The 17,439-nt window shown below is 35.0% G+C and overlaps 1 protein-coding gene across 1 annotated transcript in view; it reads left to right on the plus strand.

Annotated features, from left to right (window-relative positions):
• The window catches only part of LOC103274681 (peroxisomal multifunctional enzyme type 2-like), a 52,114-nt gene that overhangs the window by 26,147 nt on the left and 8,528 nt on the right, over positions 1 to 17,439 (plus strand). Inside the window, exons 3-8 of the mRNA XM_008072113.2 lie at positions 463 to 570; positions 2,593 to 2,652; positions 4,114 to 4,135; positions 4,232 to 4,278; positions 6,530 to 6,614; positions 7,761 to 7,948. Coding sequence (XP_008070304.2) covers positions 463 to 570; positions 2,593 to 2,652; positions 4,114 to 4,135; positions 4,232 to 4,278; positions 6,530 to 6,614; positions 7,761 to 7,948 — 510 coding nt within the window. The remainder of the gene's footprint in view (positions 1 to 462; positions 571 to 2,592; positions 2,653 to 4,113; positions 4,136 to 4,231; positions 4,279 to 6,529; positions 6,615 to 7,760; positions 7,949 to 17,439) is intronic.

Consider the following 17,439-nt stretch of genomic DNA (forward strand, 5'->3'; position numbering starts at 1 on the left):
GAGGCTGCGGTGGCCGGGAGCGGCCACTGCACTTCAGTCTGGGCGACAGAGTGAAACTCTAACTCAAAAAAAAAGAAAAGAAAAGGAGGTTGAATCATGACTTTTTACTTTGAAAAGTTAAAAATTTCATGACATGGACCTATGTTTAAGGATTTTTGCTGTTTCTTTATATCTATATTAAAAAACAAAAAAGTCATGTTTTGAAAATACCTAAGGTATGTTTAGTAAGATGGAGGTAGGGTATGAGAGAATTGAGCAGATCATCAAAGAGATATACTAGTGATTAGAATTTCATTTGTGACTTATATTTTGAATGTCTAGAAATTAATTTTTGTTTATTTGTTTTTGCCCTACAGTGAATGATTTAGGAGGGGAAATTAATTTTTGTTTATTTGTTTTTGCCCTACAGTGAATGATTTAGGAGGGGAAATTAATTTTTGTTTATTTGTTTTTGCCCTACAGTGAATGATTTAGGAGGGGACTTCAAGGGAGTTGGTAAAAGCTCCTTAGCTGCTGATAAGGTTGTTGAAGAAATAAGAAGGAAAGGTGGAAAAGCGGTGGCCAGCTATGGTATGACATTTGAAAAAACTATACTACTTCCTTTATTTTCCTTCAGTGAATACTATAGGTCACATTAATAATCTTTGAGCAAATATCTCAACATTCCAGTATAATATGAAATTAGATTTTATCTAAGTCTGCCAAAGCTCTTAGACTACATATTTTATATAATATGTGAGAAGTTTTTAAAATTTTGATGTAGGTTATTTCATATGATTCTAATTTTTCTGTTGTTTACTTAATATTTTTATTAATAAGTACATGATATAATTAGTAAGTTATTGTATATAGGGATGTGGATACGTTCTTGTGAGACGTGGTTTAGTTAAAAGGTCTTATGTATTTCTACAGAATGATACTAAATTTTTCTTTAATAAATTTTAAAAAGATTCTTAAAGTAATATAGTATAAGAAGTGAAATACCCCTTCACTCAACCTTTATATTCCATTCTGCACAAGTAGTCACTGCAACTTTCTTATCTTTGTGAAAACTTAAGGGTTAAAGTTAGACATTAAATGAAACCATGAGAAAAAACAGAAAATACAAACTTTACATTTGATATGTTGATCCTAAAAGTATTTGTAAGGATACTTGTAGAATAAATTTACTTTAACAAGCTAGTGCTTACTCTGCTTTTCTGTAGACTAGATTGTTTTTATGGGCCAGGGATGAAATTAAATTGATTTCATTTTTGAATTTTAGCAGAAAAGAAATAGGATATGGTTTATTTTGAGTGTTTGAGGAAATGAGACAAACATTTTAAGATGTTCATTCTATCTACACTGGAGATCTAACAAAAATATTTTCAATTTTTTAAAATTTGGGGTTTTAAAAAACTACTTTTTTTTCCTTTCCTAATTTTTATTTTAAAATTGTGGGGTACAACTCAGGGTGAGGCATACAAATATTCATTGTGCAGGTACCCTTGTTGATGAGGTGTGAAAAAACTACTTCTTAAGATAAAAATTCCATAGTCCTCCCTCCCTTAGTTTTTTTATGCAGCCTGTATCAATCAGAGTTTGGTAAGGAAAACAGAAACTCCTCTAGGTTTTCCAAGTGTGAAGGGTTTTAATATAGGGAAATATAAGCTCATAAACCATTGGAGGGACTGGACAAGTAAAGGTCAGGGAACTACTAATGACCATCTCAGCCTACATTAAGTGGTTCTCAAAAGATCACCTAGGTGTGCTTTAACGTCTGTAGTCTGTTACCAAGATTGCTTGCGTCTGCAGCTTTTCTCCTACTTTTCTAACCTGTAGGTGAGTACCTCTGACTAGGTGGCAGTTCTAACCCAGGACTCTGTTGGTCCACGGGAAGCTACTGACCGACTGTATTTCCTGGCTCCTTCCCTGTGATGGAAGAGAATATAGAAGAGGCAGTGGTGATGTGTTTACAGTAGACCATTGACACACAACTGTGTAGGGATGTGAGCCCTTTCTCTGGGCTGGTTAGTGGACTATAACAGAACCACAAGATTTTATTGAGCTTTTCTTTTTTGTAGTTAGTGTTGCAAAGACAGCAGGTTTGTTTTTCATTTGCAGTATTGAACATTTTTTTCAAATTAAATGTGCACCTCCCTCTCTCCTGAATTCTCATTTGTGTCTTTAAATCTATGTAGCTATTTAAAATTAAATATAAAATAGTCAATTTGTCTGCCATACTAGCCACATTTTGAGTACTCAGTAGCTACGTGTGGCTAGTAGCTATCATATTGGACAGTGTAGAAATAGGGTATTTTCATCTTCACAGAAAGTTGTACTGTACAGTGCTATTTTAGATAGTATTTGCCACATAGTTGTTATTCACCTCCCTTCTCCTTCCTTTTAATTGTAGGTTAAAGAATTGTCTAAGGGCTAAATTTCTTTTGTAATATTAACTCATCCATATTTTGATTTGTTATGCATCTGTAATATAAATGTATTTTTCTTGAAAATGAGTTCTCTTGGGTGAATAGTAACAAATCCACAGAATTTAGAAGTAATTTGTGAGAGAGATTACTGAAATTCTGTACTAATGTTTCTTTCCCTCAGATTCTGTGGAAGAGGGAGAGAAGGTTGTGAAGACAGCACTGGATGCTTTTGGAAAAATAGGTGAGGTTTCTTTGTGCTATGGTCCTTACAGAGCAGTCTCTACTTTCTTTTTCTTTTTTTTGAGTTGGAGTCTCACTCTGTCGCCCAGACTGGAGTGCAGTGGCCGCTCCCGGCCACCGCAGCCTCAACCTGCTGGGCTCCGGCGATCCTTCCGCCTCAGCCTTCCAAGTAGCCGGAATCACAGGCATGCGCTACCACGCCCGGCTGATTTTTTTGATTTATTGCAGAGATGAGGTCTCGCTGCCCAGGCGGGTCTCGAGCCTGTGGGCTCAGGCAATCTACTCACCTCAGCTTCCCAAAGGCACGGGGTTACAGGCTGAACCACCGAGCCTGGCTCTACTTTCTTAATAAAATGTTTTTAAGTTTACATTTTTTTATTAAATAAATATCTCTTTTTATAATCATATTTTTAGATTTGTTTTATAAGTTAATTACTTTTCTTACCTCTACCTTATTTCATAAAGGTCTTTAGGTGACAATTTTATGGATATATATGTTGAGTTAAAAAAAAATTTATTTTGCATCTTAAGTGCTTTAAACAACTTGTAAGCATTTGTTCAGTGTCTTTTTTATAATAATTCAACTAAGCCTCAAATATATTTATAAGATAACAAATAAGTCAGTATTTTGGCAATAGCTGACCCAGTGGATTCTTTTAGGTAATTATAATGATTTGGATTAAAATGGTCTAATAACTTGCAAATTACTTAAGATAAGTTGTATACAATAAAAATCTTCATTTTAAAGAAGCATTTAAAATATTATTTAGTCTATATTTCTCTAGTAATCTTCCCAGTTTAGTCCCACATACACTTAATAAAAGATTATTGAATTACTTGAGGGAGACGTCACAGCAGATAAGCCCAACATGTTTAAAATCTGAAAAAAACCCAGGTATAGAGACCACAAAGGTGTGAAGTCAGGGTAAAAATAGCCACTGGTTAGTGACTGAACCTTAAAAAATAGTTATTTTCTTTGCATAGTAGGAATATAATTGTATGAAAAAGTAGAGCATCAGTTTTTAACTTTAGTGTCTTTCTTGGGGACTTTTTACTTGTGAGTGGCAAGGAAAAAATCTTTTATCCTCCCAAGTGAATTTTGAGGTTAAGTGGAGAGACTGGCTTATGGTTATAAATCCTCAGAACCTGGCTTATGGTTATAAATCCTTAGAACCTAAGAGTTGTGCAAGCTGATTCTGTAAATAAGCTGATAATTTTGGAAGAAAGTAGAGATGGGAAACTTTATATATATGTTTGAGAGGAAGGTACTTGATATAATGTGATACTTGTGTTTTTGCGAGTCAGTTTTTTTTTTTTGCTATAGGTATAAATTTTGTTTTGATAACAGTCTTTACTATTATTTGCTCTTCCATGGTGAAAAAAGTCAGTTTTGAAAGTGTGTTTATTATAAGCCAGTACAATTATTTTTATGTTTGTGACTTGGATTCTTTTTATATTATAGATGTTGTGGTCAACAATGCTGGGTGAGTATTTCTTTTTTCATTTTTAGTAATGTGCATGTAGTTTTTTAAAAGGATATACTCCCTATTGTCTTACCCTGTATAATATCAATTTTTTAGAATTCTGAGGGACCGTTCCTTTGCTAGAATAAGTGATGAAGATTGGGGTAAGTTGTTTTTAATATATGCCTCTGTGGAATATACCTAACCATTTAGCCTTTAATATTTGATGTATTTATATATTTAAGGAAAAACTTTTTTCTGCCTACTTTATATTAGATACTATTCTATGATTAATAATCTCTATACTAAAAATGATGTAGTAGAAGTACAAGTAGAAGTTGTCTATTTTTTAAACATTTAATAAATTAAAAATGTTAAATTATTTGGCAGAAGTTATCTAAAAGGATTTTATTTCTTCAAATTCCCCTCCTCCTTTTCTCTTGAATAGTTTGTTAGTATTTTCTAGCAGTATTAACTCTAACAGTTTTAACATGCTTATCAAGCTGTATGATTGTTTTTCCAAGAGCAGGAACAGGATATGGAGGGGAGGCTAGGACACGAAAAATGATGGAGATCTGAGAACAGGGTAGGAGAAAACCTGGATGTAATTTTGAAGCTTCTAATAAATAGGAACGATTTCCTTTTTTTTTTTTTTTTTCCGTGTCAGAAAGATGGAGTTTAGATAATGAACAGATCACAGTTATGAATACTTTTTTTCTTCTTTATTCTTAATGTCATTGCCATTAGAATTAAAACAAACAAACGGTGGTGGCTGAGACAGTGACAGGCATAGCAACTGATGTGAAACAATTGTATCCTTGTTTTAGAGTGTTGCCAGAAGTACTTTTTTTTTCTTTTTCTTTTTGAGTCGAGGTCTCACGCTGTCGCCCAGGCTGGAGGGCAGGGGCATGATCACAGGTTCATGGTCTTGCCTAGGCTGATCTTGAAATCCCGGGCTCAAACGATCTTCCCGGGCTCAAACTCTCAAAGTGCTGGAATTACAGGTGTCAGCCCCCATGCCGGCCAGAAGTTCTTTAGGAAGAAACAGAATATCTTTGTGATTTAGAATTAAACTAGGCTGGGTGAGTCTAGGCAATGTAGCAAGATCCCTTCTCTACAAAAAATTAATCAGGTGTGGTGGCATGCACCTGTAGTTCCAGCTACTCTGGAGGCTGAGGATTGCCTGAGTCCAGGAGGTTGAGGCTGCAGTGAGCCGTCACCATGCCGTTGCATTCTACGCAGGCGATAGAGTGAGATCCCGACTCAAAAAAAAAAAAGGAAAAGAAAATGAATTAAGCTACAAAGAGATTTTAGTTTCCTTTTCCCTTGTAACAACTGGAATAAAAACAGAAGCTGAGAAAGATCAGATTTGCTGGAAAAGGGGGCTTGGGTTGGTGCTGTTGGTACTTTTCTAGGCACTGTCGTGGGACAGTGAGGTGTTTCTTTCTCTGATTCCATCCTACTAAGCGCACCACTCCTGACTACTCTTTTCTCTTTTTTAAAGTTCACTTCCTCTGAACTGCCTCACTCTTACCTTTTTCTAATATACATGTAAAAACATTTATGTCAACAGAAATAAGTATGAATGTTTAAAAAACTTGACACTTAAAATTCTAAAGTCTATTTGAATGTTTCCCAAGTAGTCTATTCATTAGATTAGAATATCTGAAAGCAGGCTTCTCTCTCTCTCACTCATTTGCAAACCTTTGTGACAATAGGGATATAGTGAGCATTTGCAAATTTTCTTGATGAGGAACTTTGTGATTTTATGATTATACTTTAGCTGATGTTAGTGTCGAGTACTGAGGACGTATGTAAAAATCCTAGGTATTTATTTTAGAAAATTTTTATACAAGATAGGCATAGATTAAAGAAGGCATTGTACTTAGATATGTATAAGAATTGCGATAGTTTTATAAATTATGGGGAAAACTTGTAAGTCTGGGTATGCACATAGTAGCTTAATTAGAACAAAAGCAAAATACTCAGAGATGGTGTGACAATAGGTTATTTTGAGTATTAGGTATAAAATGAACATCTTTGTATAAGTACACCATTGATTTTGTTAATTCTGGGACGTGCCTATCTCTTTTTTTTTTTGAATTGGAGTCTCACTCGGTTGCCCAGACTAGAGTGCAGTGGCCTCCTGGCCACTGCAGCCTCGCCTGCTGGACTCCAGCGATCCTTCCGCCTCAGCCTTCCGAGTAGCTGAATTACAGGCATGCGCTACCACACCCAACTGATTTTTTTTTGATTTGTTGTGAGATGAGGTCTTGCTGCCCAGGCGGGTCTTGAACTCGCGGGCTCAGGCAATCCACTCACCTCAGCCTCCCAAAGGCGTGGGATTACAGACTGAGCCACCGAGCCTGGCCCTATCTCATTTTTGACAAAATAAAAATAAATTTCTTGTTTCAGATATAATCCACCGAGTTCATTTGCGAGGCTCATTCCAAGTGACCCGGGCAGCATGGGAACACATGAAGAAGCAGAAATATGGAAGGTATATTCTATATTGCCATGAGGCTGTCAAAGGATTTGAAGATGTGTGGTGTGGGTTCTTCTGTACAGGAAAAGATTGGTTATATAGTGTTATGGAATAATTGTTTGATGGTGAGTTAAGTGTTTTCAGATATGTACAGGTTTTTAACATGTAGTTTGGTATAAACTTTTGCATTAAATTGATGTTATTTAGTCAAAGATTAGCTTTGCTGGACAGCTATATATATATATATAATATATATATAATATATATATAACTTTTACTTCCTTTTATTAGGTTTTCTTATTGTTCTTTAGGATTTTAGAAAGTTGTGTGAAAATTGAGGATTCAGCTGTATATTATTCTGTAACCCAAATATTATTTTGTGTGACCGGTGACAAAGTGAGGAAAGATGAGTGGCTATTTGCTGTTAACTGGTACTGGTTGGATGTTAGTCTTATACACTGTTTCAGAGCTGTGAGGCTTGTCATGATTGCTTCTAGATGTGTAGTTTAGAATGTGGCAATGCTAGTACCTTTGATCCATGCTGTCTATTGTACTCTAGTGTCAAGGTCATTCCTGTTGACTTATAATTCATATACACCTAAAAGAAGCAAATTGTTTGTGATGCCTATTTTTATGAGAGATTTATAGTTTATCCTGATCCTAGTAGTTTCTGAAAATATGTGATTTATCTTACTTGGTATAAGTAGAGTAAGTGAGGTTGGGTCAGATTATGGGATGGCATTGTTTTAAGGTGGCATTTAATATTACCCAGAAAAGACGAGAGGCATAGTAATGAGCGCTGAAGAATTAGAACTGCTTGATCTAATATTTCTTACTAAAATTTAAACTTATGCATTGCCAGTTTATTTTATGCTTGTAAATATTTATTGTTTTTGATAGATACTAATTATACATTCTTACACTTAAATTCATTTGGTTTGGACCAGGGATTCTTTTTAAAACAGTTAAATCTTGTAGTTGAATTTTGAGAGATTACTTATGTATTAATCTTATGTTAGATATATAAAACATGAGTATGATAAGCTAATGACAGTACACAGATTTGCTTTTGACAGGTGCAGTAATGCCAAAATAGAGTTAGAGTTGCAATCTTATCAAAACATAGAAAAAATGATGTTCAAAGATTGATTTTTCTTTTAGGATAATTATGACTGCATCAGCTTCAGGAATATATGGCAATTTTGGCCAGGCAAATTATAGTGCTGCGAAACTGGGTCTTGTGGGCCTTGCAAATTCTCTTGCAATTGAAGGCAAGAAAAGCAACATTTATTGTAACACTGTTGCCCCTAGTGCTGGATCAAGGATGACTCAGACTGTTATACCTCAAGGTAAGTAAGCAAGCTTTTATTTTTCAGTGCTGTTATCCAGCACTGAAATTTGGAAGTGAAATTTGAAAAAGTGCTTAGTTTCCTGAAACAGTTATTTTCTTTCCAGTTTCAAATCATGTGTAAATTGTGGGAAATTTAAGAAAGTGCAAAGGAAAAAATAAAAAATGACCCTTAATTCTACTACACTGAGGCAAACTTTCATAGACTTTTATTCTTTTTCTCTGGATAGGTAGACGTACATATTTTTTTTTTTTTTTACAAAATGGGATATAGTATTCTTACTGTTTTATAATAAATATTAAAAATAGAGATGATTTTTTAGAGCAGTTTTAAGTTTACAAAATAATTGGGCAGATACTCTGGAGAGTTCTCGTATACTCCACCTTCCACACAGTTTCCCCTGTTATTAACATCTTGCATCAGAGTGGTATGTATATTTGTTACAATTGATGAACCAGTATAAATTTATTATTATTAACTGTAGCTCATAGTTTACACTTGTGTTCACTCTTTGTGTTGTACAATTTATGGGCTTTCACAAATGCATAATGTTATATATCCACTGTTACAATTTCACACAGAAGAGTTTCCCTGCCCTAAAAATCCCTTGTGCTTCACCTATTCATCCTTCCTGTCTTCCTCCTGAATGCCTAGGGAATAGATCTCATTTCTTTCTTTCTTTTTTTTGAGTTGGAGTCTTACTCTGTCGCCCAGGCTAGAGTACAGTGTCAACCTGCTGGGCTTCAGCGATCCTCCTGCCTCAGCCTTCCAAGTAGCTGGAATTATAGGCATGTGCTACCACATCCGGCTAATTTTATATTTATTGTAGAGACAATGTCTCGTCAAGTTGCCTGGGTTGGTCTCGAATCCATGGTCTCAGGCAATCCACTCGCCTCGGCCTCCCAAAGTACTGGGATTACAGGCTGAGCCACCGAGCCCGGCCTCATTTCTTTTTATTGTTCAATAATATTTCATGGTATGAATGTACTACAATTTGTTTATTATTCACATATTGAGGGACATCTTGGTTGCTTCTAGTTTTGCCACTTATGAATAAAGCTGCTATACACATTTTTGTTTCGGTTTTTGTGTGTATGTAAGTTTTCTGCTCGTGTGGATAAGTACCATGAAGTGTGATTGCTGGATGGTATAGTAAGACTAGGCTTAGCTTTGTGAGAAATTCCCAAAGTATCTTCCAAAGTGGTCTTATCATTTTGTATTTCCACTAGCAATGGATGAGAGTTCTTGTTGCTCCACATCCTCATCAGCATTTGTTTTTGTCAGTATTTTAGATCTTAGTCTTTCTAATAGGTATGTAGTGGTGTCTCACTGTTTTAATGTGCAATTATTTAATGACATATGGTGTTGAACATTTTTTCCTATTCTTTGCCATCCATTTATCTTTTTGATTAGGTGTCTAGTCAAATTTTTTGCACATTTTTGCTTAAAAAATTTTTTTCTTTTTGAGTAGTCACTCAGTCTGGAGTACAGTGGCATGCTCATGGGCACTGCAACCTCAGCCTGCTGGGCTTAGGCAATCCTTCTGCCTCAGCCTTCCAAGTAGCTGGAACCACAGGCGTGCGCCTCCATACTCAGCTAATTCTTTGACTTATTCAAAAAACTCTCCAAGTTGCCCAGGCTGGTCTTGAACCCCTGAGCTCAGATAGTCCTCTTACCCCTGTCTCCCAAAGTGCTGGGATTATAGGCTTGAACTTTTGTGCTGGCCTGCCCATTTTTAAATTGTTTTTTTTTTATTTTTTATTTTTTTTATTTTAAGTGTTCTTTGTGTATTTTGGAAACAAGTCCTTTATCAGATATGTGTTTTGCAAACATTTTTTCCCCCAGTCTGTAGCTTGTCTTTCTGTTCTCTTAAACTCCTTTACTTTTGAAAGATAATTTCACTGGATACAGAATTCTAGGTTGGTGGCTTTTTTCTTTCAACACTTTAAATATAGGCATACCTTGGACATATTGTGGGTTCAGTTCTAGACCACTGCAATAAAGTGTATGTATTAATATTGCAATACACACAAATTTTTTGGCTTCCCAGTGCATATAAAAGTTACATTTACACTATATTGTAGCCTATGAAATATATAACAGCATTATGACTAAAAAAATACATAGCTTAATTAAAAAATACTTTATTGTTAAAAAATACTGATACAGATAAGTTGAATGAGCATATGCTTTTGGAAAAAATGGTGCTGACAGACTTATTTGACATAGTGTTGTCACAGTCCTTCAATTTGTAAAAAATGCAACTTCTTCAAAGCACAATAAAGCTAAGTGCAATAAAACAAGATATGCCTGTATTTCACATCAATTTTCTGGCTTCAGTTATCCTTGTTCCTCTATAGGTAAGATTTTTTTTTCCCTTCTGGCTTGTTCCAAGATTTCTCCTTGTCTTCAGTTTTCTGCAGTTTACATATGATATGCTTAGGTAGAGATGGTTGGTATTTATGCTGCCTAGAGTGCTGTGAGCTTCCTGGATTTGTGATTTGGTGTCTGTCATTAATTTTGTAAAATTCTCAGCCAGCATTCCTTCAAACATTTCTTCTGTTTCTTTTTCTTTTTGATTAGGTGTCTAGTCAAATCTTTTGCACATTTTTACTTAAAAAAATTTTTTTTTTGAGTAGTCATTCAGGCTGGAGTACAGTGGCATGCTCTTGTGGGAGTCTTATTCCACATGTTATGTCTTGTAATTACTCCAAAATTGTTAGATATGCCATTCCATTTCTCATTCTTTTTTTTCTCTTTGTGTTTCAGTTTGGGAAGTTTCTATTGATATCTTCAAGCTCACTGATTCCTTCTACATTTCTTTTACAGTGTCTTTGATTTCTTGCATTTTCTTTTGATTCTTTGAGTTTCTTCTCTCCTTACAGTACCAATTTGTTCTTGTGTATTGTCACTCTTTTCTTTAGTTATCGTAGTTATTTTAAATTCCCAATATGGTAATTCCCAAATCTCTGCCATGTTTGAATCTGGCTCTTCTGTTTGCCTTGTCTCTTCAGCCTATGCTTTTTCTTGCCTTTTAACATGCCTTGCGATTTTTTGTTGGAAGTCAAGAATATGTTAGGTAATAGCAAGTGAGGTAGATAAGTCTTTAGTATGAGGTTTTATGTTTATGTTGTTAGAAGTTAAGATGTGTTTATTATTTGCTGTAGCTCTAGATATCAGAGGCTTCAGTTTCTTCTCTGTTTTTGTCTTTGCATACTCTGCTGTCTTTTAGTTTCCCTAGAAACTCTTTATTTAATTGAGTTTATATCCTTGAGCTCTCTCAGTTGTAATGAACTGTTATTTACTAGAACCCTGTTGATGTACTGGGTAGTGATAAGGAATTAGAGAGGGAAAGTGTCTATACTCTTATGATCAAAATCCCCATTTTTTAAAAGTGGGTCAGAGTCCTGGATTGGGACTTCAGAAGAGTTTTTAAGCCTTTTTTCCTCTTTCTTTATTGGAGTTGAGATGGCTAGAGGGACTCCAGTTATCAAATTGCTCTTCCCCTAGGTCAGACAAGGCTTTGGTAAAATAGTTCTCTTGAGGGTGGGCATTTAAGTAGAATAGAATCCTCTGAGCATATTTCAAAGTGTTAGAGGACTTTTTTCCTGAGGAGATGTGGTGAGGAATTCTGGAGGTAAAACTTACAAATGTGTTGGAGGCCCACATAATATTGGGCCCTCCTAAGATCAAGCTAGTCTATACTCAGCCACTAGCAATTTGTCAATTGCTTTTTTTTTTTTTTTTTTTGAGTTGGAGTCTCACTCTGTCACCCAGACTGGAGTGCTATGGCCATTCCCGGCCACCGCAGCCTTGACCTGCTGGGCTCCGGTGATCCTTCCGCCTCAGCCTTCCAAGTAGCCAGAATTACAGGCATGTGCTACCATGCCCGGCTGATTTTTTGATTTATTGTAAAGATGAGGTCTTGCTGCCCAGGCAAGTCTCGAACCTATGGGCTCAGGCAATCCACTCACCTCAGCCTCCCAAAGGCGTGGGATTACAGGCTGAGCCACCGAGCCCGGGTTGTCAATTACTCTTTAAGTGTTCTTACTGGCCTAGGCTCTAGGGTCTTCTGCTCTCAGTAAGATGTGATTCTCTGAATTTGCCTGTTTCTCCAGTTTTCTAGATGGTAGTTTGCCTTGTGACCTCAATTCTCTGGTGGAGCTTAGAGTTGCTGATTTTTAGTTTGTTCAGCTTTTTTCTTGGTTTGAGGAATGCCTTCAAAATTCTTATAACTTTGAATATCTTTACATGTTGGAGTGGAAAGTGTAAGTCTAATTATTATTTTTCACTTACTATATCAAGAATAATAATAAAATAGTGCAGAATTTTATTGCGTGCTTGCATTATATTTATCTTATTTATGTTCTATAATTTTTTTTTAATTTGGGGTCTCTGTCACCCAGACTGGAGTGCATTGGCATGATCACAGCTCACTTTAGCCTTGTGCTCCTGAGTAACTGAGAATACAGGCATATGCCACCATACCCAGCTAATTTTTTTGATTTTTTGTAGAGATAAGGTCTTGCTATGTTACCCAGGCTGGTCTTGAACTCCTGGGCTCAAGGAATCCTCCTTCCTTGACCTCTTAAAATGCTGGAATTATAGGCATGAGCCACTATGCTTGGCCTTCATGTTCCATAATTTTAAAAAATGATTTTTATAATTATACTTTCTTTGTTTAAAAAAATGCTTTTTTGGATGTAACTTTCCAACATAAGATTAGGGAAAAAGAGAGTTAAAAACTGTATGTATCTATCATTCAGCTTCAGCAGATGATCAACATTTAGCCAGTTTTGCTTCTTTTTTTGTTATCTTCTCCTTTTTATGCAATATTTCAAAGAAAATCTTAGACATTATATTTTGTTTAATGAACAATAGGAAATGGGTATCTAATAGATATAGACGTTAAAACTTCAATGCCATTATCTTACCAAACAAAAAAACTTGCTGATATCACCTAATATCAAATTCATATTAAAATTTTCTAGTTGTCTAAAAATATCTTTTTAGAGTTGGTTTATTCCACTAAGGATCCAGACATGGTCCACATTTTGTTATTATTTCTCTTATAGTTCCTTTAGCACATAATAGTTCATCTTTTCTCTTTAAAAAAAAACAAAAACCCATGCCCAACAAACAAACAAACAAAAAACCCAACCAAGCATGATGACTTGCACCTGTAATCCCAGGCACTCCGTAGGTTGAGGTGGGAGGATCCCTTGATCCCAGGGGTTCAAGGCTACAGTGAGCTGTGATTGTACCAGCCTGGGCTACAGAATGAGACCTCATCTCTATAAATCAGCCATTTTTTTTTCCAGAAAACTTGTTCATTTGTCCTATAGATTATTCCTCATTCTTGATTTGGATTGCCTTTGTACCATTGTGAAAAATCAGCTGACCACTTATTTGTGGGTCTATTTCTGGATTCTCTGTTCTGTTCCATTGATCTGTGTGTCTGTCCTTTTACCAATAACATGATGTTTTTATTGCTGTTACCGTAGCTTTATATTAAATCTTGAAATGAGATAATATGACTCTTCCAACTTTCTGTAAAAAATTTAAAACTTTAAATGTATGATTGAGAGCCTATGCTTATTTAGTTAGTTATAGAATACTTGAAGAGCGGACAACTGTGTATAGTTTTGATACTGTTGGTCTTTACTTATTTCTGAAAAGAAATTCTCCATAATACTTTAAAAGCATTACATGAAATGGTACAAAATAATTGATGAATGGAATTATTTTAAAATTACCTATGCTATGGAACACAGATACTTAGTTATAGCACCATTTTCTTTTCACATTTGAACCAACATTCATTCATGCAACTTGGGATTTATAATACTACAGCACTACTTTCTAGCTTTTACCAAGAGCTATGTCTAACCAGTTTGCTTTTGTATTTAGAATTGCTATTTGGAACCGTGATCTAATTTTTTTCCCTTTTTTTTTTTTTTCGGGAAGAGACTTTTTACAAGTCCCTTGTTCTTTAAAAATACTTTATCCCCCCTCTCATATTAATGTCAAAGGAATTCTTGTTAAATAACCAGGTATGTGGAAGACATATACAATTTATTTTTTCCTTTTAAATATAATGCCATACCTATGCAAGACATTATAGGTTACAGATTAAAAATAAGGTATAAAAATATAATGAATATTCATGAATTCACTTCTCAACCCAGGAATTGAAACATTACCAATAACTTGCATCTAACTTTGTACCCTCTATCCTACCCTCCTGCTGCATACCCAGAGATACCTACTGTTTAGGATTTTGTGCTTATTATTCCTTTGCTAGACTTCTACCTTAGTCACTTTTTGCTATGGACTCTAGATTGTTTGGGAAGCAGTAAGTTTTCAAGAAAGTATGTACAACTTTAGGCTTTACTTTTTGGGGGGAGGAGAAATGTGCAACAATTTATTTGGACTAGTCTGGACCTCTAGAGGCATTAGGTAAGTGTTTAATGTAGTATCGTTTATGCCTACCATACTCTTGTAAAAGATGTTTAGAAAATAAGATCTACTTTAGACAAAACTGCTTTATCTTTCTAGACCTATTTTCTCTTCTTTAAAGTAAGAGAGTTGTAGGTCTTTTTTTTATTTTCCCTCTTGTCCCCCCCCCCCAGGTCAGTTTTTAAACAACCTATCATGTTCTAAAATTCTGTTATTTTTATTCCATTTTTAAAAATTCTTGTGTAGTTTAGAATAGCTGAAAATTTATTTTGACCGTTTTTCTTCTCTAAAATACTCACCTATAGACTATCAAAGGAATTATTTGTTAAGAACAGATATTATGAGTAATGTGCATGAGACTTTTACAATTTCATTTCTCCTTTGGAATATTTGATACATGAACAGTAATGTATATGATTTACGTGTTTCTTACATGAAATAAGATGTAATCCTATAATGTATTAGAATCCCAAACTGTATTAGTTATTTACTGCTATGTAGTGAATTACTCTAAAACTTAGTGGATTGAAACAATAAACATTTATGAACTCACTCAATTTCTGGGATCAGAAATCTAGAGTAGCCTAGCTGGGAGATTCTGGTTCTAGGTCTTTAATGAAGATATTTGTTTCCACTTCATTTGAAAGACTGGCTTAAAGGATCCACTTCCAAGATGATTCATGCACATGGTAGTTGACAAGAGGCCTCCATTCCTTCCTACCTAATGTTAGGAGGCCTCAGTTTCTCACCATGTGGGCCTTTCCATAGGACTGCTCTTGATATGGCAGCTGGCTTTCTCCAGAGCTAACAATTTGAAAGAGAGGGCCAGCAAGACAGAAGTTGCAGTGTCTAATTTCAGAAGAAACATACCATCATCTTTGTCCTATCCTGTTGCTCACACGGACCAATTCTGGTACACTGTGGGAGAGAACTACAAAACGGGGTAAATGCAAGGAAATGAAGGGAGTCTTTTGATGACTGTCACACAGCCCCCAAACTAGAGCATTATCAGTAACTTGAATCTATTTTGTTATCTTTTCACCTTAGCCCTTTTCTCCCTTGAGAATTACTTAAAGGGCATGTTTGATTTTCATTCCCTTACCTTTAAAATTGTTGAAAAATATAATAAATTTGTGGATAAGCACTTTATTGTTTAGTTTTCTTGTTTTTGATCTTCATGACATTGTGCTTTTTTTGAGGGGAGAATTACTCGTTTCTTTTCCATGCCATCTTATGTTTCTAAGATTAATTTATGTATAGCTGCAATCATTTTTACTGCTGTAAAATAGTCTATTATGTGAATTTATTTAATTTTTATTAATGGACGTCTGGGTTTGTTTTCAGTTAATTGTAGTTTGAATAGTAATATTCTTATACATGTGTCCTGGGTCATATGAACAAGAATTTTTCTAGTATGCGTACAACGGAGTAAAATTGTTGAGTCAGGAAGTATACAAGTGCTTAACTTAAGATAATGCTAAATTATTTTCAAATGGGTTAAGCCAATTTAACATCCACCAGTGGTTATAAAGTCTTTTAGAAGTTCCTTTAGTACTAGTACTTTGTATATTCTCTCAGTTTTCTATATCTTTAAATGTATTTATTTCATTTTCATTCTTGAATGACCGGATTTTCTGGTACCACAATTCTAAGGTGATAGTTATTTTCTCAGCATCTTGATGAAGCCATTCTACCCTCAGCTGGTTTCCATTGTTGTTGAATTGTCATTTCTTTGTAGATGTTTTGTCCTCTTCTCTGGTGCTTTTTAAACCTTTTCTTTCTTTTTTTTTATTTTTTATTTTGGGGGGGGGCTTCTGTTCTTTCATTGATGTACCTGGGGTTGCATTTCTTTTTATGTGTTCAGCATGCTTATCTTATGTTGTGGTTCTTTGATTTGGAACTTTTGGTTTATGTTTTGTTTAGTTTTGTAAGGTCTAGAAAATTTTTAGCCTTTATCTTTTGAAACATTATTTCTCCAATTCTCTTTCTTCTTTCTTACTAGATATCAATTATGTATATGTTAGACTTAATTCAGTCCTTTATCTCTCTTAGCTTCTCTTTCATGTTTCTATATCCTTACCTCTTGTATTGAATTCTGAATAATTTTATCAAATGTCTTCTATTTCACTAATTCAATCTTCACGTGTCTAATCTACTATTTTACATATCCTTTGATTTTTTTTTTGCTTTCATTAATTCTTCCTTTCCCCCTCTGCCAAATATATTCTGTCATTTCTGACAGTTTCTTGTACGGTCTTGCCATTGGGATTGTGATTATATTCTTCAATTTTGAATCAGTAGTTAACTTTTCTATATATTTTACATTCCAATATCTCTATTCCATTGTAGTTTAAATTTGCTATTTCTTTTGACTTTTATTCATGGTGGCTTTCTTTCATGTATGCTTGGTGATTTTAATCATAAGTTCTTTTTACCTGATTTGATTCTGTATTTGTTCTGTGTTTTAAATGGATTGTGTTTTCTTCAGAGAGGATTTGTCTTTACTACTGTCGGTAACCAGGAGCCATGGCCAACTTTGGTCTGCTTCAGTCTTCCTTGAAAGTTGAGGTTCAGTATAGAACATTTTAGACTTAGGACTCAATCTGGAAGCTGGCCAACCTCTAAGTATCTAGGTATCAATATTGTTGTTGGTATCTGTTCTCAGGGCATCCCTGCTTCCCTACAGTGTGGCTCTAGGGGTTTGCTCTTTCCTCTCCTCGCCTTTCCTCACCTCTCCTCCCTCTCCTCTCCCCTCACCTCCTTATCTCCTTCCCTTTCCTTCTACTCCCCTCTCCTCCCCTCCCCTTCCCTCCTTTTTTTGATAAGGGGAATACTTTCTTTGTCTCAACAGTGTTTTAAAAAATCTTGTTTCTGGCAGCAGCAGTTTTCTTCTGAGTACCTGGCTCACTATAACGCTAGGTATCCTGACATCTAGTATTGTGGAAGGAACATTGAGTTGAGTAAATAAGCCAAAGTTCTAATTTTGATTTCATATAACTTTATAACTTTTTTTTTTTTTTTTTTTTTTTTGT

This window comes from Carlito syrichta, unplaced genomic scaffold, assembly GCF_000164805.1.
Source record: "Carlito syrichta isolate Samal-C Ts95f unplaced genomic scaffold, Tarsius_syrichta-2.0.1 Scaffold314854, whole genome shotgun sequence".
Classification (NCBI taxonomy): Eukaryota; Metazoa; Chordata; class Mammalia; order Primates; family Tarsiidae; genus Carlito; species Carlito syrichta.